The 21136-nt window shown below is 57.2% G+C and overlaps 1 protein-coding gene across 1 annotated transcript in view; it reads right to left on the bottom strand.

The window, feature by feature from the left end:
• The window catches only part of DNAH1 (dynein axonemal heavy chain 1), a 76392-nt gene extending 67656 nt beyond the window's left edge, over positions 1–8736 (bottom strand). Inside the window, exons 1-6 of the mRNA XM_027587893.1 lie at positions 8517–8736; positions 5452–5812; positions 4449–4521; positions 2115–2289; positions 1557–1713; positions 516–648 (exon numbers count right to left, since the gene is read on the bottom strand). Of these exons, the coding sequence (XP_027443694.1) occupies positions 516–648; positions 1557–1713; positions 2115–2289; positions 4449–4521; positions 5452–5793 (880 nt within the window). The 5' untranslated portion in view covers positions 5794–5812; positions 8517–8736. The remainder of the gene's footprint in view (positions 1–515; positions 649–1556; positions 1714–2114; positions 2290–4448; positions 4522–5451; positions 5813–8516) is intronic.
• Between the last annotated feature and the right edge of the window lie 12400 nt (positions 8737–21136).

Raw genomic sequence — 21136 nt, 5'->3', positions numbered from 1 at the left:
GGCAGTCAAGGAAGCTCCCCCTGGCTCTGTTCCCTCCAGCAGCACACAGGCCCCAGGGCAGAGGTGGGGCCAAAGGAGGGGCAAAGCATTAGGGTGTGTGCGGTCCACCCATTGGTGAGATCAGAGAGGCCGCAGGGACAGCTGGAGCTACAGTGATTTCTGGGCTGCAGGATGGAAGGGCTTGAATCTTGCCCCTTATGCACATTTGAACATTTCCAACAAGCTTACATAGTTTTTTATGACCAATAAATCAAAGATTAAAAAAAAAATACTAGACACCATCCAGCTGTCCCTTCCCCAGCCCTCCCACAATGTCGTTCTTGGTCCTTGTATTTTTTGCCTCTCTATGGCCTGCGCCTTAGCCTGTATCCCAGCTGGGAGGCCTCAAAAGGTGGGGGCCTCACCTCCCATGGCCCCCAGGCCCCAGGGCAGCCCAGGAGTCCATGGCTGGGCTGTTGCCAGACAGGAATGATGCAGACCCGGACCCTGCCTCCCACCCCACCCGCCCTGCTCACCGTGCCCCAGGATGTCATCGGTGGGCAGGAGGGCTTTTCCAGGGACAGGTTTCCTGTCCTGAGACCCTGGCTCCACGCCCATGTTGATCCACTCGCTGGGAGTCCGGCAGTCAAACTCCTCGTTGTCAAACACCTGGAAGAAATGGGCAGAAGGTAGGGGGAGAGAACTCACCCCTGGAGGGGCCAAAGGGAAAGGGTGTACCAGAGGATGAGGGTGCCTGAGTAGATGCAGGAGCTACAGACGGGACAAGGGGGATGAATGCCTCCTCTGCTGTTCACAGGGGTCTGGAGGGTCTGGCTCCATGACACCCTGGATCCCAGTCCAACCAGGCCACCCTGAAGCAGGCAGAGGGGGTATCTGGGGACTCAAAGCAGGATGTGGGCTCTCTCTCCCACTGACCAAGGATCATCCAGCTCAGACCCAAGGGAAGAGGTGGGCCCTTGGACTTTCCTGAGCACCCCACATACGCTCAGAAATGGAGATTCGGGGTTGTCAGGAGGCCACCCTTAGTAGGATGATCTGGATTCAGCTCTACCTCCCCATGGGGACCACCAAGCAAGACACACCGGGTCATGGAGAGGAAGGGCAAGGAGGCAAGTGAAAGCCAGAGCAGGCTATGCTCCCTCTTTCTCCTCCCTGGACTCGGTTTCCCCATCGGTATCCCAAAGGGGCTAAAATGATGCCCTCCTCCACCTCAGTTCCCCCTCATCTCAGTGAGTCCAGAAGCAGTGGTCAGGGAGATCTGTTCAGCTGGGCTGCTTCTGGTGCCCGGAGGTGGTGGAGGAGTGGAGTGGGCGGAGACTGTACACAGCTTCCCCAGGCTCCCAAGGAAGAAGCAGAGTCAGCATCTCAGGGGTTCTGGGCCCCTCCTGCCCCAGCCGAGGATGCTCAAAACCCCTGGCGGGGGGCTTCAATTATGCTTGATAAGTGAGTGTTTAGGATTGCCATGGTTTGGGATTAGGATTGGGATCTGACCCTTCAGCCGGGCTCCTGTAGTCCTCCACCCCTGACCGTCAGCCCTCTATGGAAACTAGGCTCACCTTCAGCGGGAGATAGACGGGGAAGAGCGGGTCGTGGCCCTGCTCAATGGTCTGGGGGTTGTGGGGATCTGGGTGCCTGGGCATGAGCGCGTTGGAGTCGATGCCCTCATGAGCCAGCAACTGCTCAATGTCCAGACTCAGGTACAGCCGCTTCCTCCTGGCCGAGGGGAACAAGGGGATCTCATGACAGCTCAGCTCAAGTGAGGCAGCTTCACAGATGCCAGCAAGGGCCCACAGGGTGGTGGGGGATAGGGATGTGGCCCAGGGATGCCCCCAGGGCCCCCTCCCCCACCCCTCTGGAACTCATCAGGAAGTGGTGTGGTGAGTGGGTCTGGTGTTCTGGGCCCCAGCTGCCCTCTGTCCTGCCTGGCAGTTCCACTACGGTGACTTAAAGGCCACGCTCCCCAATTCCACAGCAAGGAAAGCAATGTGTTCCTATTAAGAAACCAAAAGGCTAGAAGATTTACACAGAGACCCATTTTTGTAACCTCCTCCATGAGGATGGTCACCTAGTTGCCTCCCAGAGGGCTGGCCCGCCCACTGCCAACTCAGCCATACCTCTCAATCTCAATCTTGCGGGGGGACTGGCCTGGCAGCACCAGGAAAGGCACCTGCACCTTGGGTTCATAGGCCTGCAGCGGGAAGTCAGTCTGGGTAAGCCTCTGGGTGGTGGACCCAATACACTGCTGCTCCAGGTATTCCTTGAAGTCCTCAGGAATCTCAAAGGTTCTGACTATAGGCAGAGGCACAGACAGGGGTGGCAGGGGCTCAGGCCAGGGCCCAGTACGCCACAAGACAAAGTACGAGGTACCAGGCATGCACACTCAGAGCTTGCCTGTGGCGGGCAGTGGTGAGGAGAAGGCAGATTTGGCAGCAGGTGCCCAAGAGAGCTCAAGCCTGGAGGGATGAGGGCCCCTGGAAGGTGTGTTTTGGTCCTGCTCTCCCTGCTCAGAGCCAGCATGCTCAATCGTTCTCTTGCACACCACCCACCCCTGCACCAGTGGCCTTTGCTCAAGCCAGATGCTGAATCAAATGACCAGTGGGGATTATAACTGGACAGGAAGGCGAAGTGGTAGCTCCTTGCCACCCTTACCCCAGAAGCCCCCCTAGGCATATCACTGGTGAATGCTATTCACCCCCTGGGAGCATTTCCAAACTCAAGGCATCCTGGATACGGTATGAGCAGGTGGCGCCATCACCCTGGCCCTGTGGAACATTCAAGGCACAAAATGGCCATCCCTACTTAGACAACCAGGGCAGACAGAGGCTTCCATTCCAGGTCTGGGGGCAGGACAGCTGGTGGGGAGAGACCATTCCAGTCTGCCTGGAACTGAGGGATGCCCAGGATTTGGGATGTTAAGTATAAAGGAAAGTCCTGAGAGGTGGGGAAAGGAGGTTTGGGAATATGCTATGGGAGATGAGCCACCTTTCCCAGGAGGTGGGTGGGCTCAGGAAAGCTCAGTGATGGCCCCTGTCCAATCTCCTGGGAGGCCCTAGCGACCCCCTCCTTGGGCCTCACCGCCTCTCCGGAGACAAGAGGTAGTCAGTCACACTGCAAGACAGCCCACCTTGGGATTAGCCTCTGGGGCTCCACAGAAGACTCGAGAGCCTCAGCAGAGGCCACCCGTTCTCAGCTGAAGTCTGCTCTCCTACCAGAGTTGCCGGGTGCTCAGGGAACCCCACAGTACCAAAAAGGCATGGCTGAGAAGGCAGTTTTCAACCCCCCTGACCATCTGCTTTTGAGCCTGAGGGTCCATGACACCATTCCACTCCCAGGACCACAGGCTTCTGGGCCCAGTCCTGCAACCCAGGGGCCAAGAAGGAGCCAGGGTGAGCACAACCAAGCCTGGCCTCCAGCCCTGCTGTGCCCATGAGTCCCAGGCAGGCTCCTCAAGTCCTGCCCTTGGCCTTCCGGCGGCAGAGTGGACTGTGGCCAGCTACCACCACCCTGTGGCATTCTGGGGGACTGCTTTTCCTCAGGCGGGTGGGGATGCAGCGTCCCCACCCAGCCCTACCGTGGATGGTGGGAGCAGTGCTCGGCCCACAGATCCGTGCTCTGTAAGCATTCCTGAGGCACAGGTGTCTGTGAGACTGTAGAGTGCCATAGCCTGGGTCCTCAGCTCACTGCACAAATGTACATACATGTGATCTTTCCTGGGCTACTTCTGGGGCTTCCCAGACTCCAGGAAGCTCGTGGGCACTGAAAGGACTAATCTGGGCGGTGCCAGCAAAGAGGGCTCTCCTGGAGCTAGGCCCTCTGGGCCTGATTCCAAGGAGGGATCCTGTCTGCCATCCAGGTGGGAGGGTCCCCAGCCAGTTCCTCCCCGCCACTCAGGGCCCCAGTGAGCTTGCTGCCTCTCCTGGAGCCACCCTATTCTCCCCTCTGCCACTGGAGACGGCCCCACACCCCTCAGTCCTGTCCCAGACCTTACAAGACTCAGCGCAGAGCCTGAGAGGAAGGAGAGTCGTCCTTCCCTCCTTCAGCAGAGATCTCCTGTGCTAGGCCCTGCTCTAGGTGCTGGGGTCCCAGCAGGGACCACTCAGACACAGCCCTGGCCTCCTCCCAGCTCATGTTCCAGGGGAGGGAGAAAATCGAATTTACCCATGTAAACACCCTAGTGTCTCCAGCCAGGCAGAGAACAGATGCTCTGGCCCTGAGCAACCAGCCCACCGTGGCGCCCTCGTTACAGCTCTGCTAAGAGGGACAGAAAGCGTTGCTTCACCGAGCAGTAACCGTTAGCTTGGTCCTCACAAAGCACCTTATGTCTTGTTACCCCCACTTTACAGCTGAGGAAACTGAGATCCCGAGCCAAGAAGAAACAATCTCCCTAAGACCAGAGGCCCCTCTTCTAAATGCACCCACCCATCCACCCCTCCCCTCCGGGCACTGACCGTTTGGAGTAAACTGGCCAAGGTCGGCCTGTCGCAGGAGGTCTTGGTTCATGCAGGGACCACGGCATACTTCCTAAAACCAAATCCCAGAGCTCTGAGGGGGTGTAAACATCTTGAGGACAGGCAGGAGCTGGGAGGGACCACAAGGCCAAGTGTCGCCCCCAAGCCCCCAGGGTGCACAGGGATAGGGCAGAACCAGTGAGTTTTCACAATTCCTCATTCAGAGGCCGCAGTGGACAACAAGCTACAGCCACCTGGGACACCCCTGACCCCACCCGCTTCTGGTCCTGCACAGCTCCCCTCCTTCCCCTGAGAACACTTCTGCTGTGTCCAGAGGCTGAACCACAAGATGGAGGGACCACAAGGCCAGCAAGTGTCTCTGTGCATGTCTCCCCCAGCAAGGGCAACTCTGGCACCCCCCGCACAGTGAGGATCAGTGGGGCCTTGCCCTATCTCTCTTGACCCATCCCGGCTAGAACTTTCCTAAGGCTGTCCAGGATTCCGGGGCTCACTGAACCCTTCCCTAAGTTATCCCCTGTCCAGCGTCCCCCTACCCCAAAGCCTCCATCTGTCCCGTCACCTTCTTTCCCCCTCCTCTACGCAGGCCATGGCCTCTGTCAGGGTCCCCAAGCCCCCTGCCAGCCACCAGACAAGGTGGCATAGTATGCCATCTTGTCTAAGGAACCCCTCCCCAACCAGAGCTGGGGGAGGACTCCCCCACCAAAGCTATTGCCCCATGACAGTAGGGACATGGATGTCTCATCCTCACTGTCACCAGTGCTCAGTCCAGGGCCTGTCACATAGGAGATACTCGGTAATGAACTGTTGAATGAGAAGACAAATACATGGAGGGACTGAGGGATGGGCGGTCAGAAGAATGGAGCGGTGGACGGATGGACAAATGACTAGACAGACAGAAGGCTAGATGGAGAGAAAGAAGGAAGGGAGGGAGGAAGGAAGGAAGGGAGGGCTTGGGCTTGGAGGGGACAGCTGCCACACTCACCCCAATTTGATCCAAGCTTCCAGGGCTGAGGATGTCAGAGTAGAACCCACGCTGCTTCATCAGGGGGTACTTCTTATCAGTGCCTGTCAGGGGCAACTTCCGTGGCTGCCCCAAGTCTGAGAGCGTGGGTGGGGATAGGGGCAAAGGCAGGGGACTGGGGTCAGCACTTGGAAGAGGCTTCTCCGACCCAAAATCTGATCCCAGAAGAATCCTCCCCAGGTTATGCTCTAGGTCTGCATGGGTCCTCTTCAGACTACACTCTTGGCCCACAGGAGTACCATCACACTCTGGGCTCTGAGGGGTCCTTCGGGGGCTCTGGCCTTCTCTGCTAGGCTGCTCCATGCTGCTTTTCGGGGCGCTCCTAGGAGAAGACACTGGCATCACTGGGATCTTGCCAGCTTCTGCTCAGCCCCCAAGGGCACCAGGATACAAGGACGCCTTGTCCGCGTCCTGCAACAAGCCACAGCCCCCCAAGCAGGGGTTGGAGAGGGAGAGAGTGGTTTCCTAATCTGGACAGACACACAGTGGCAGGCAGGTCCCACTTGGAGACAGCAGGGCCTTCCCTGGATGTTGCATGTGAGAAATATCTTAACAAAAGGATACCCTAACCCAAGCAACACCCTCTCCCCAGGCCCCATCCCATTCCCCACCCCCTGTAGCTGGGAGCCTGTGGTACAGGGGGCTCTGTTGGCTGGGTATGTCGTGCTCTGTCATCTCCATTTTAGCCACCAGGTGAGCCTGGCTGGTGTAGGTTTCCTGTTGGATCACTGCAGGGGAATCCTGCCTGGATTGATCTGAAAGGCCCCCGGGGTGGGCAGCAAGGACTGTCTGGATCAAAGCTACCCCAGCAGTGCTGAAGCCGCGGGCAGCTGCTGAGTCCGTTTCTAGGAAGGGGGTGGGGAGTTGGCAAGGCCACTTTAGGGCCCATGAAAGGCAGATGGGGCTCTGGCAGGAAGCCCCAAACTCTGAGCCCAAAGGCTGACCAGCTTCTAGCCAGTCAGGCGTGGCCTACCAGAACTCAGCTCCCTGGTGGCCAGCCACCTCCCGGGGCAGGTGCCAAAAACATTGTTGAGGCTGGCCATCCTCCTGACAGTCACCAGCCCTTCCCAGAGCACCCTAAAGGACAGGGGACCCCCTGGGGCTCAGCCCCATCATGGCTGCAAACCCACAGATGTCTGTTCATCTTTGAACAAAATCACCAAACAGAGCAGCTCTTGGAGAGGTCAGGGACCCCACTCCACAGGAGGGCACCCTACTCCCTGGTTTGCCCAGCTCTCAAATGTGCTTGAATATATTTGGCTGCTGAGCTGGTGTGTCGTCAGGCTCGGCCAAGATAACAGAGGCAGAAATGTCCAGGAAAGCACAATGTTGCTGGAGGCAAAAGGAGCCTGTGATCGGGGGTTGGGGGGTGGGGGTGCAGTTCTTGCTTCTATGAGCCCTCTCCCTCTGAGCAGATTGGCAGTGGGAAACCCATCCAGGTACATCCCAAGAAGGAAGGCGTGAGAGTGAGTTGCAAACCCAAAATCCTGTCTCCCCTCCATCCCTCAGCCCTTTACAAAGATCCAAGGCTCCCTTCCCATCCCACCCCAGCTCTGAGCACCTGTGCATTGCTGGTGTGCACAGGACCTGTGACAGAGAGACAGACACGCCTCTATCTCCTGTCAGCCCCACGGGTGATGGCTGCGTCTGTGTGGGAACGAGCAGGGCTGGCAAGAGCGTGACGACACCGTTGCCAGCAAGCCTCTGCAGGTCACTCTGGGCACTCTCCCCTATTTGCATGAGGAAACTGACCAGTAAGAGGGCGGGGGTGGCCCCGGCAGGCACAGTGTCTGCAACGGGGCGTGCTATCAGAGGCTTAGATGTAGTTGGTGCAACATCTCATTCAAACCTCTGAGGTGAGAACTGAGACTATCCTCATTTCTCAGAGCTGGGGAAAATGAGGCTCAGAGAGGTTAAGAGACCTGTGCAAGTTCAGACAGCCAGCAAGAGGCACTGGTGGAATTTAAACCCAAGGTATTCTTTCTCCCCAGTCAGATCACCTGGGAGTCCTAATAGCTTGGCTAGAGGAAGCTTCAGGGTGCATTCACTGTCATTCAACCCCATGTGACCCAACCACCCACCAGGCACTGGCTGGATGGACACAAATGAACAAGGGCTTTGAATCCCCACAACAAATACTACTCTCATCAATAACACACAAACAAGGAAACTAAGGTCTAGAGAAGACAAGAAACTTGCAAAGGACACACAGCCAAGAACTGGCAGAACCAGAATGGAAACGGAGGTCTTCGCTTCTGGCTGACCCAAAGGTCCATGTCTCTAAGCACCACAACCGTGGTTCACAAACTGCATCGAGGAACCCTGAGGTTCTGCAAAATGAGTGTTTATTGATTCAGTGAAGACCCTGCACCTGTTCCACACACCAGGTTCTAGGTTAGGTGTCATCTAATAAGGGGATCTGTGGCTTAAAGGATTTTTGACGTCTCTTCCTTTGTTGGTGTTAGCTGGCAAACAATACTGTGGATAGTAGTAACCCCCACAGGCTTTGGGTTCTCTCTACTTTTTTGGAGTACTTGCCTAAGGTGAGCCCCTGTGTGTCCCCCCAGCTGTCTGAGGCTCCTCCCTCCAGTGAACAGCTCCCTGTATTCTATGTGCACACCTGTCAGCCCTGCCAGGTGATCATGAGAGCGGCAAATGCAGAAATTTTCGAGTAACATTGATCTCTGGAACCTCAGCACCTAGCACGGGACTGACATGCGCCTGGCACACCATAGGTGCCTAGAAAAGTGCTTGCCAAATGATTTCATGAATAAATGTGGAGTGAGTCAAGCAAGAAAGGAAGTTGATGTCTGTAACCACCCTGAGACAGGTGCAGCGGTACTCTGCGGATTTATATGTGGGGACAGGGAGAACTAAGGTGACCGGAGGCAGTGGCGTCAGGAGAGGGACTGAGTGGCTGGTGAGGAGGTGTGCTCCCTCCCTGCAGGGGCCTTCCACAGGGCGGGGAGCGGCCTCGCCATGTGGGGGGAGGGGCAAAACACCGGCCTAGTAAGTACAGGACTTACCTGCAAGGTTGTTTAAAAGTGCGCCCCACTCCTTTCCCACGGGCCAAGGTTGGGGAAACCCGGTGCGCAGACTCGTAGGCAGGAATGTGGACCCTGCGCGGGGAGGGCGTCCTCCTTCCCGTCCACTCGCCCTCTGCGCCTAGTCGAGGTGCCCCTGCCCCGTCTCGCCCTGCCGACCCTCGGCGCCACCCACTTACTGGCTCCAACGAGCAAGAGTGGGATCAGGCGGCCCGTCTCTAGGGAGGGACGCTGGGTCTGTTGCTAAGGGGCGGGACCATCCGCGCGGCGGGCGGGACTTCCAACCGCGGAAGCTCCCGGGGTCTGCACGCCCGGTCTCCGACACTCCTCCCGCCCTGCGCTCGCGGCTTCCCTCCCCAGGACGGCGGCTTAGGGACAGTGGCCGCCCTCTAGGCTGTCCAGCCCAGGCTCCATTACCCATCTCCCCTCCCGGACTCTTCTAGAGTAAGAGACAAAACAGCCAAACGCAGTGCGAGGACTTTGATTGGATCCTTGTAAAAATAAATAAAATAAAAATTAAAGTTATGTAAATAATTTGGGGGTAATTGAGAAAGTTCGTATCTAAGCCACAGCTGCGAGCCAGATGGTCAGGTCGCCGCGGAAAGGGTCGCTTCTGTTCTCTGGCGGCTCAGCTTACACACACACACACACACACACACACACACACACACACACACACACACACACCTGGGCTACAACTCCTCCTCAACCTCCTCAGGGTGGGCAGTGGGTGCTCCTGCCCCCCACCGCTGGCCTCAAGTGCCCATCTCTTCCAAGGACCTGGCATGGGTTCAGGCTTTGATCCTCCTGTCTGTCCTGGATATTGAATTTCTGTTAATTTTCTTAGATGTGAAAAATGGTATTCTAGTTATACAGGAGACTGTCTTTGTCTTACCCGATGTGGGCTGAAGAAATTCAGGACAAATGTCAGGATGTCCGCTGCTGCTGCTTCCTTTCAAATGGTTCAGCTAAATTTATATATAGATAAGTATAGAGAGGAGATGAAACAAAAGTGGTCCAATACTAACAATTGAGAAATGTGAAAGTTTACAGATGTCCACTGTACTAGTCTTAACATTTTTTTTCTGTAAGGGTAAGAGGTGGGTTACTACCCAAAAGAAAATTTAAAAACCATCCCACCTCAACCTGAGAACCCTTACCCAGAGAGCTTTCTCAGAGTTGGCCTCATTTTGCAGTTGGGGAAATTGAGTCTTGGTAAGGTGGGTTGGTGTTGGGGGAGGTGGTAGGACTTGAGGTTCATTAGACAAACGTCCAATTTCATTTGACCTTTTAGCAATGCTGGCTTAGTGCCAAGTCGGAGCTGGGCACTAAGCATTCAGATTTGAACTGGATTCTACTTTAAAGTCTTTGTTGTTGAATGGGAGAGCCAGAGAAGGCAGGCCATGAGGACCCCAGAGGCAGAGTGCAAGCTGTGGCTGGAGACAGTAATTTGGCCTTTGCGCAGGCTTTGCTTCCTCTGTCCAAACACCTCTCTCCACCAACTCCTACTCCTGGCCAACTCCTATTCATCCTTCAAGACCCAATGCTGGTGCAACTTTTCCTAAGACCAGACTGTGGTGTTATTTGCTTTTCTTGTTGGCATTCACACACTAGGTGCTCAGTGACCATTGCGGAAGGAAGGAAGGGGTATGAGGGGGATTGGAGGCAAAGGTGGCCATAGCTCTTCGAGGAGACAAGGCCCCTCAAAGCCCTGTTTAGGGCCAGCCTGGCTCCTCTGTGGGTCTGGGGATAGGCGGTGTACCCTATTCGGCCCGTAGTGAGGCACCTGCTTCTCGGCTTTTTCCTGGCACTCCCCACACTGGGTACAGCTGTCCAAAAAGCTGCAGTACCCATCCGGGTTGCCAGGGCAACATCAGCCCATGGTGGGACGTCAGGGATGACAGGGGCAGAGTGCTAATCCTGGAAAGTTGCCAAGCAACGCAGTGGGTTGATGACGTCACAGGGGCCATGGCCGCCAGACAGATGGATAGGCCACTGCAGGAAGGGTCCACTCTCAGAAGGCCCAGCCCACAGATCCACTCACTCCCCCCACCATGAGATTGTCACCGCTGGGTCCCTGGGGGGGTGGGGACCAGGGGTTGCTTCTTCTCCCAGAAATCCTGCCAGCTCCACTTTGCCCCTCTACGGGTGTGGGCAGTGGGTGTGACTGCCCCCCTCCCTCCCTGGCAGGACACTGGGTCAGTCCTGCTCTCTTGGGTCTCAGATGTCCACCCTCTACTGCCTCCATCTTCCCCGATGGTTTGACACGGGCTCAGGCTTTGCTCTTTCTGCCCTGCCCTAAGGGCCGCCACACCTACTTGTTCCCTGAGGGAGGAACAAGGGGCTGAGACATGACCCCACCCTGGGCCCCTGCCCCTCCTGTGGTGGGAGGGCAGTCTTCTGCCCTGCATGGGCTAGAAGGGAAGCCAGCCTTGCTCTTGTTGAAATAGGGAAGACTGGGTTCCTTCAAGAGCTTGTGCATGGGGGCGTTCTCTACCCCATCTCTGGTGGGCTGGAAGCTCTGGGCCTGGGCAGACAGGCCTTTCAGGCAGGAAGTCTGAGGGCATGGCAGGTCTGGGCTGCCCCTCCCCTGCGCCTTCCTGCTGCTGGTGCTGAGGCTGGGAGCAATGCTTCACCGGCTGCACAGATGAAAGCCCCATGTGAATAGGAGGCAGAATGAGCTGGAACAGAGGGCGACAGGCATCCAGACAGGATGGCTGGAGCTATCCGCTCCCCACCTGCCCCCAGGCAGCCTCTTGGGCCCCCCAGGATTTCCCTCTGGTTTCCTAGGCCAGGAGCCCTGAGCTGCTGCTGAGAGAAACTGAGTCACAGGCATGGGGGCTTTCAGAGGACTGGGGTTTGAGGTCCGGGGTTCACCCTCTCCCTAGGCCTCCTCTGATCTTCCCCCTCTCTGCCATTGGTCAGCTAGCCTCAGCGGCTCTGACCAGCATTTTCTTTGTTGAATAAAAATGGAGAAAAATTAATTCTCCTTTGATCCATGAGGTCAGCTTGACAGACAAGACCTTAAAAGCCCAGAGCTCAGGGAGGAGTAGGAGTTCCTGGGGACTGGAAGATTGAGGACCCCATGAAGGCTCAGTCCTCATCCTGGCCCCCAGCCCAAAGCCATTCCCACCTGAACTCACGTGGAGCTTCCCAGCTGGAATTTCTTCCCTCTTTCAGTTTTCCTACAACTTCCCATCCCGTCTCAGCCTACACTTCCTCAGGAAGCCCTCCCTGATTGCCTCAGCCCATAGTACACACTTACACTCTCCTCAGGGGCCCAGAGGACCATGGCCAATACCACTTAGTAGGCAACCAGACATTGGTCACTGCTGGGTCACCCAACTGGAGGGTGGGCTTGAACAGCAGGGATGGTGGGGGGTGTGGTGCTGCTTTTCCCAGCAGCCCTGCCAGTCCATCAGTCCTGCAAGAGCCCTTAGGGGATGACTAGGAAACAGAGCAACCCACATCTGGAGATGGTGACCACCGATAGCAGCCCAGTTGCACACAACCCCACCTTCACACCCCTTTCCCCAGCCTATCCCCCTTTGACCTGCAATTCCAGACCATGCTCCAGGACAGGGTCCAGGATGCTGAGGCTCTGCTCTCCAGGGGCAGGAGCCAGGAGGCGAGTCTAAGTGATAGGCCCCCAGACAGTGATATCTTCCACAGGAATTTCCATGGGGCCCCGAGGAGCTACACAGGCTGGTGTCTGTCATAATCAGTGCCTCTGATTTCCCCTTGGCCCCAAGGAGCTCACTGAACACTGGCGGCAGACCGGGACTGGCCTCATCATCTTGGCTGCATGACCCATCGAGGGCCCCCACCCCACTCCTCCGGGAAGCCTGAGTTTACTGAGTCTGGAAACCAGTCTGCCATTCTGACCCACCCCTAGAAAGTTCTATGAACAGGGCGGGAGGCCCAGATTCTGCTGCCAACTCACTGGCAAGTCTCTTCCCTTGCTAGGTCTTAGTTTTTCCACCTGCACAGTGGGGTACACGGAACGTGCCGAGGCCCGCACCGGGGCCACCTGTACGGAATGGTCTGAGGGACACCAGGACTGTTGCCGTGCCCCAAAATGCCTCCCTTCCTGGCAAAAAGCTTTGCCACCGCCACACCTCTGGGAGGGAGTGCGTAAGGAATTCCAGACAGGTCAGTAAGGATGGTTTGTTCTAGAGAGGGAATTCCTTATTAGCAGAGAGGAGGGGGCAGCCATCAGTGGCCAGCGTGTGACGACCGGGGGGCGTTCAAACAGCCAGGGCTGCAGCTGGAGCTGACAGCCTCCTTGGCAATCTGCTCCCACAATCCAGGTGGGCAAACTGAGGGGGGCAAGAAGGGAAGGGCCTTGCCCAAGTATGAGGGGAACTTGGGGCTGGTGCATAGGATATAGGGAGCCACTAGAATGTGGGTCACAAGACAAAAACCAGTTGCTATGGGGACCCCCAGTGCTTTCCAGGAGCAGTGGGGACATTGGCAGGCTTCCCACTCCCTCGACTCCATTGTCCCTCCATTCCACCATCTGGTGGTAGGATACCAGAGAGCCAGACACTACAGTTCCTGGGATCTCAGTTTCCCCACCTGAACTGGATCACCAGAGACCCCTCAGGCCATCCCCTGGGAGCATGCATTCTTCCTGTTGTGGGGGGGGTCCCTAGTACTCCTGATAGGCCACTCAAGAACCTGGCACTGATGGGTTCCCTGCCCAGATCCCCTCTACCCCGGAGGGTCCCCTGGAAAATGTCATCTCCCCCTCCAAGCTGTGACCCTTAAGTGTGCAGGAGGGCATTCAGATCTCCAAGTGTTCTAACAGAGGTGGCCCTGAGAATATGGCCCAAAACAACCCCTTCCCTCTGCTCCTCCCAACCTCGCTGTCTACCCTGATCCAGCTCTGGCGATATCCTGGCCTCAGCTCTCCTTCCAAGCAGAGAGAAACTTACTCTTGGAGGTCCTGAGGGCAGAAATGGCTATTCCCATTTTACAGGTGAGGAGACTGAGGCCCCAAAGGAGGCCTTGTCATGGGCACACACACTGCTGGTCAGGCAGAGCTGACTTGGCAGCTGGACCCTCCGTCCTTCCCCAGGGCTCTCCCTGTGACCCCTCCTGGTTCCACAGCCCCTCTTGGCTGGCCCTCAGAGCAGGCAGCTGGGCCTGGGGATGGGCAGGGAGCACCTTGGGAAGAGAGCCTGGGCTGGGGAGCAGATGTGGGGGAGGGCAGCAGGTGCAGGATAATGGGGCCACCAGGGGAGGCGCAGGGAGCAGGTGCTGCCCCGGAGGGGGTGAGGTTGCCATTGTGCGCCTGGTTCTGGTGGGCCTGGAACAGGAGGGGAAGCCCTGTGAGCCCCTGGGCCACCCTGGCTTATGCTCAAAGGTCATCCAGATGCCTGGACTCAGGCACACAGCCAAGCCCCTCCCCTGGGTCCCAGCAACCCTCCAGGTTGCCATGACAACCAGCACTTTCATCCCTGTCCCTTTGTCTGGTCACGGTCCAGCTTTTGTGACCAGTTGTAATTGTGGGGGGAGATGCACTCAGCAGGGGTGGAGCTGTGAACCCAAGACAGAGGGGGCTGGAGGGCAGGTTAAAGAACACTGGAGACCAAAAAGCCTAGGCTTCTCTGGCCACCAACCCTGCAGCCTCCTCTCCTGGCCACTGACCACACCCTCAGAGCTGGGTCAACAGGCCTGGGGGTGACCTGCACCCCAGGTGTTCCTATCCCTTCCCTGCACCTCATTTTCCTATCTGTACATGGAGCTATAGACCACCTATCTCCCCTCGTGCACCGTGAGGGGTTGCAAAAGAGTCCAGGCCAAACCTGAGTTGGTTTGTTAACTCCCCTGTACAATTGGGGAAACTGAGACACACAGCAAACCTGGGCCTTGGCCTGGATCAGGCCACAGTTCACGAGACCTCCTGGGGGACCCAGGACCTCAAGGCCGGCCCCCAAATCAAACAAAACTGAGCCTCAGGAGGTTAGGTGGTCTCTCCTCTGATGAGCACCATAGGGAGGAGCCTGGCTACCAGGATTTGGCAGGAGTGGGAGCCAGCTGTGGTGGCCCAGGTCCCACCTGCTATGTGACTTTGGGCAAGTCCCTTCTTCTCTTGGAGCCCCAGTCTATAAAAACAAGGTGGGTCTGCAGTAACAGCAAGCCCTCCCTCCTGTAGCCGGAGGAAGGAGAAAGGCCTACTCTGCACAAACCTCCCTGCCCAGCCCCACAAAGACCCCACATCCTCTGCTCCCCCAGCATCACCCCTGGTACCCAGAACTTGGCAGCCCTGCATCCACCCGTCCTCACTGTTCTGGGCCTTTGCACCCTTGGTTTCTCCTCAGTGGTGTTCTTTTCCCTCAGATAAGAATCCGGAGGTCCCGGGTCCCCGGAAGTTGGTGAGCACGACCACTGCAGTCTTAAATCTAAAGGAATCCCCTTGAGACAAGCCCTGATTGTCAACAGGGAACCACACCCTGAGCCTAAGCAGAGAGCCCTGGGGCGGGGGCCGGCTGTGCACCTGGTTCCTGGAACGGGACAGCACAGAAGGAGGGTCCCAGGATGGCGTTAGGGATTAGGCTACAGCACCACGCGCCCTTCCTTCCTGGGCTGGGTTTTCTGACTCTTGAGGGGAGTCAGGGATTCCAGTCTCATGGGTGCCCTGAGAATGATCCGCAGCACCGCGCTATGTGGAGTGAGCTGCTGTAGGGACTGCCAGCCTCCATGGGATCCAGGGCTCCACAAGCGCCTCAGGCTCCGGAGAGACCCCTCCCCTGGGACAGCGCCACAGATATGACGAGTCCCAGTGATGTGCCCCAGAGACGTCTATTGGCAGACATCTCAGTCCCGGTCGGTCTGCGCCCCCCTTTCTCAGCCACCACTGGTCCCCCTGAACGAGAGACTTGAGAAGGGGGCCAGAGAGGAGGGGCCGAGGCTGCTCCTGCAGCCAGAGTGCATACTGAGCAGAGAACCGATTAGAACCAGCAGGGCAGGTGTCTCACATCTCAGCACCCCTCGGCCGTCTCAGGAAAACGTTACTTCCTCTCCCCCATGAACATCTTCCTCTGGGATTAGCTCTGTGTCTGGGCTGGATGTGAGAGGGACAGAGCAGAGCCTGCCGCCTGAGGCTGACAGGGGAGTTCTGGGGCCCAGACTGAGGCTACATCACCGGCAGCCCACGCCAGGAGGAAGACAGGGTCTACCTATGTAGTTATTCATGGTTGTTAGGAGTTAGTGACCCATTATTGAGGAATTAGCATGTGTCCTGAGGTTTATGCACATTGTGTCATTTTTTTTTAAAAAGATTTTATTTATTTGACAGAGAGAGAGAGGGAACACAAGCAGGGAGAGTGGGAGAGGGAGAAGCAGGCTTCCCGCTGAGCAGGGAGCCCGATGCGGGGCTCGATCCTAGGACCCTGAGATCATGACCTGAGCCGAAGGCAGACGCTTAACTACTGAGCCACCCAGGTGCCCCCATGTCATTTTTTTTTTCAAGATTTTATTTATTTCTTGTCAGAGAGCGAGAACACGAGTCGGGGGGGGGGTTATGTGCAGAGGGGAGAGGGAGAAGACTCCCCGTGCAGGGCTTGATCCCAGGACCTGAGCCAAAGGTAGACGCTTAACCAACTGAGCCACCCAGGCGCCCGGCACATCCTGTCATTCATCTTCACACCAGCCCTAGAAGGTGGTGAGTAGTATTGTTTCCCCTTTTAAGGTGGGGATACTAAAGCTCAGAGAGGTTAAGCTGTTTTGGGAAAGGGGATCAGCAGACCCACCAGAGGGGCGGGAAACGGTCAGAGGCAGAGCTGAGGCCACTGTTAGATAGAAGACACTGTGAGGCTCAGGGTTTTCGAGCTCAGGGTAAAATTTATTTATTTATTTTTAGGGACGCCTGGGTGGCTCAGTTGGTTAAGCATCTGCCTTCAGCTCAGGTCATGACCCCAGGGTTCTGGGAAAGAGTTCTGCGTCAGGTTCCTTGCTCAGCGGGGAGCCTGCTTCACCCTCTGTCTGCCGCTCCCCGTGCTTGTGCTCACGCACGTGTGCTCTCTGACAAATAAAATCTTTAAAAAAGCAAAACAAAAAATATTTTTTTAAAGTAGGCTCCACACCCAGCGTGGAGCCCAACATGGGGCTCGAACTCACGGCCCTGAAATCAAGACCTGAGCTGAGACCAAGAATCAGACGCTTAACTGAGCCAACAGGCGCCCTGGTAAAACACTTTTTATAATGGCTGGAGCCAAGGTGGCAGGGAGTTCCCTGCCATGAGAGGCAGGCAGGAAGAAGCCAGATGGGGTACCTGTCATTGGGCATCAGAATGGAAATGGAGTGCCTGTCCCGAACATGTCGGACCCTAAGGTGTCAATCCCAGCCCCACCCCAGCCCTGGAGGGTGCAGAGAAGGCAGCACCTCCCAAGTAGGGATTAAAGGACAGAGTGGGGCACCCTGTCCAGAATTATCCCTCTTGCCCCAACCCTAGGGATGGCTTCCACTTTGTTAGTGAGAAATTTCAGAGGACCCGGGACAGGGCACAGCTGGGGACACAAGGCTGGGAGTGAATGCCCCCAATTTTGCATCCTAAGCACTTTACTTGCCTCACCTCACCCTAGTCCCGGCCCCATGGGGTCTCAGAAGCCAACCCCACTCCCAAAGCCCCTCCCCTGGGGGCTGGGGCCTCTTCTTTGCCTACCCCCTTTCAGCCACAGCCAGTGCGCCAAATCCCACCCCCACTACCTCAAACACGCCTCAAGTCCAGCCACTCTTCCCTGGCCTTCGACCCCGCCACGGCCCACCTGGCCCTCCCTGATCTGGCCCCTCAGTCTCCACACTCCCTCTGACCAGAAGGAGGCCCTTTCAGTTTCTGGCACACACCAGCTGCCTGACCCCCTCCTCACCTGGATCGTATTCACGGCAGCTCAGACAGCTTTCCTCCCAGGTCTGACAACACTGTGTGGCCAGGGCCATGAGTAGGTCTGCCTCCTCCGAGAGACCAAAGGTGCCACGGGCCAGGGTCCAGCCTGCCTCAGCCAGCCTTGCCTCCCCAGCCCTGGCCCCGCTGCCTGGCACAGAGGAGAGGCCCAGTGAGCCACAGCCAAATGGATGAGTGAATGGGATGGGACCACGGCTGGGAGGGCCGTCCTGAAGCTGGGGCAGGAAGCGGGTTTGGGGAGACAACCGGGCAGGGGCCCCTGAAGGGGCCAGCAGGTCCTCTGCAGAGACCCCAGACTTGAGCGGCCCCACTCCCACCCTGAACCGCAAAGACAGGGCATCTCTTAGAGCCACCCGCCTGCAGGAGAAAGGAACCAGAGTAGGGATTCGAGCCAAATGGAGAGGGTGGCTTAGGTGGATTCCTACAGGTCCGACCGGCTGCCTCCCTCTGAGTCACACATCCTCCTTCAGCAAAGCCATTTGACAGTGTTCGTGGGGACCGCCATGGGGCATGAGGGAACCCAAAGGACAAGCCACAGCGGGCCCACCCTACTTGGCCAGTGGGGACGATGCCTGCTGGTGACTTTGTGCACCGCCCCCCGCCACCGCCCAGTCTCCCAGCCCCCCGCACCCCTGCGGAGAGAAGAGCTAGCAAGGTTGAGAGTGCCAGGTTTCCCTGGGCCTGGCTGACCTTGAACCTGGACCACTGCTCTCTGTGGGTGGTCCAGGCCTGCTGGGCTTCCCAGCCCTCCCAGCTCAGCCGCAGCCTCTCAAACTCCCTGGCGGCTTTCCAGGCCTCAGAGGAAGCCACCGCCTCTGCCGCCACTGCTGCTTCAAAAATGCAATTACAGCAAACAGCCGCCGCCTCACTTGAGCCGCGCCATCCACACCTGGAACTAATTAACTTAATTAGGCCTTAATGAGCTACACTGGTCGGAAGGCCTATTTTTACTTAATTATCCCCCGATGTGCTTGGCATGGGGGAACGAGGGACCTGGCGGACGGCTTTGGCGGCCACCTCCTCGCCCTGCAGAGGGGATATAGCCAGGAGTGACGCCCGCCTGCCACAAGCGGGCCCCACGGAACTGGGAGTCTGGGCGGGGGAGTGAGGCCGGCGCCACGGGCCACGCCTGTGGGGACAGCGCCCCCTCCCGCGGCCCCATCATTCTGCCTGTCCTGCCTCAGCTGGGGCTGAAGGGAATTACTCCTCCAACTGCCTCCAGTGGGGAGGCCACCGCGCAGAGAGGTCGGAGGCTTACCTGAGGACACACAGCTAACTCGTGATGATAGAGGAGGAGGTAGTCCCAGACACTCTGAAGGAGCATTTTAAGGCATGATGGGGTCCTGTGAAGGTGGGCATGAGGCCTGGTTATCTGGACAGCTGGCCTCCAGGGTTTCCATGGCAACACCTTCCAGCCCATTTGGGCCTTGGCTCAGGAAAGCCAAGTTTGTGGAATCAGCTTATTTCTCCAGCTTTGGGGTGGGGTGAGGTGGTCTTGGCTCACCGGGCAGATATGGGGGGGAGCATTGAGAGCAGGGTCCTTCCCTGCTGGCCCCTGCCTCCCTTCTGGAGACCTCCAGACAATTGGCTCGTTTGAATCTCTAGGCTCCTAGAGCTGACTGGGGACCTTGGGTCTTGTGTCTCCCGCTAAATATGGATAAGCTCCCTCTCTCTCTGTCTCTGGAACTCCAGACTTAAACCCGACAACTGTTTCCTTGGTGCCTCCAGCCCTCAATCTCCCCGTCACCAGCTAGTTCTTCCCAGCATTCCCCTCTTCTGAAAATGGCCACACTGTTGGCTCATGTGCCCAAGCCAGGAACTGAAGAGCTGCCCTGACAACCCTCCCTCACACCCCACAGCCAACACCCAGGAGGAGCCCTGTTGGTCCGGCTTCCAAACAACATCCCGGATACCATCTTCCCATCACCTCCCAGCAAGCATCCTGGTCCTAGCCACCATCCTCTCCCAGCTCTGCCCTGGTCTTCCAGCCTCCACACCACTGCCACAGTGATTTTTAAAAATCACTCCCGGGGTGGGGAGGGAATCACTCCCCAGTTTAAAACCCTTTAATGACTTCCTGTCACACACAGAATGAAATCCATGGGCCTCAGCCTGACCTGTAGATGCCTGACTGCCTCCCAGGTCTCGTCCACCTCCTTTCTCCTCTTTTCTTTACCCCAGTCATGTGAGCTGTCCTTCAGTGCCTCAGGGCCTTTGCACTTGCTGCTCCTTCTGCCTGGAATGCTCTTCCCCCAGTCTCTGGATCCCTCAGATCTTGGTTTAAATGTCACTGCAGCCTTCCCTGGCCTCATAGCCTAAAGTGTCCCCCAGCCCTGGCACCTCACTGTGTTAGGATCTTCTGCATCACACCTGCATGACACTGCTCTTGTTTTCCTGTCCCTCACAACTAGGGTACAGGCTCCCTCCATGAAGGCAGGGATTGCATCTGTCTTGGTCCCTACTGAACTCTCAACCTAGAACATCATATGCCTAACACATGAAAGGGACTTTATGTTGAATGGATGTAGAGGGAATGCCTTGACCCTCCCACAAACAGCCAGGGTCCCCAGCCCCTTCCTCAAGCTCCCCAGAGCCCACCCAAATATGTCGTGCCTGAAGATGGCATCCCCACATCCTTACTCTGGCCTCCCAGCCTCTGCTCACACTGGTCCCACCTGAAGTACGTCCTCTGTGGACTGAAAGCCTTGCCTCCGCCAGGCCCAGCAGGTGCTGCCCCTCCTGACCAGTGAGGGAGAAGGTCAGATCTCTGACCTCCAGTGTGGCCCTTAGTCTTGGCTCTTCCCGTTGCTTACCTTTGCCTCCCCTTTGGAGGACACTTCTTGCACCTGGGTCTGTCTGAACCCTGAGGTTGTGAGCCCCTGGAGGCATTTACCCTCATCTCTGCCTGCCCATCACTTCCCATCCCTGCCCCCCAGTAACCAGGCTCAAGGTGCTCGGCCTAGAGTCAGCAATGAGCCAACAAGTCAGCTTCACCCTGACCATATAGATCTGGGACAGGCTCAGATAAGAGCAGAGTCCGGCCATCTGGAGGTATTGCCTATAAGATGAGGCACCACTGGGTGGGAGAGTCTAGGATGGCCCCCAGAGCCCAGCCCTCCCAGACAGGAGACAGGGACTCCCCAGTTCCAAAGGGCAGGGGGCCCAGCCTGAAACAGACAGAAATGCCAGTTAGAGATGTCTCCCCAGGGGCCCTGACAGCCAGGCAGGGCTCAGGTGGGACATAAAGGGGAGGGACATCTGTGATGACACAATTTAGAGGGGGGTTAAATAGATGTCAAGGTGGGTTCCACCTCCCCAGGGGCTCTGGACAGTCCCAGGATGTCTGAGACCATGGATCATAGATTCTCTCCTTTCACACAGGGAAACTGAGGCCTGAGGGAGAGGATAGCCCAGGTGACTCAGCCTGCCAGGGAGTAGGTTTGCTGAGGCCTGATTTCAGTTTTCACAGCAGATCCCGGAGCAGGTCCCAGAGCCTCAGTTTCCCCATTGGCACAACAGCGGTACTGTCTCCCATCTCCTCTCACTTCCCTGCTCCTGCCACCTAGGAAAGCTGTGGATGGTCTTGGGAAGGTCCGGGCCCTGCCTCCCGGCCTTGTGGAAGGGAGGGGAGGCAGGGGTCTGGGGAACCCCTCCCCCGCCAGGGAAAGGAGCCTAAAGGGCAGGAGACCTCCCT

This window comes from Zalophus californianus, chromosome 1 (genome assembly GCF_009762305.2).
Source record: "Zalophus californianus isolate mZalCal1 chromosome 1, mZalCal1.pri.v2, whole genome shotgun sequence".
In the NCBI taxonomy this organism is placed as follows: Eukaryota; Metazoa; Chordata; class Mammalia; order Carnivora; family Otariidae; genus Zalophus; species Zalophus californianus.
Note: the sequence above shows the minus strand (reverse complement) of the source record. Positions and strands in the feature narration are given on the sequence as shown.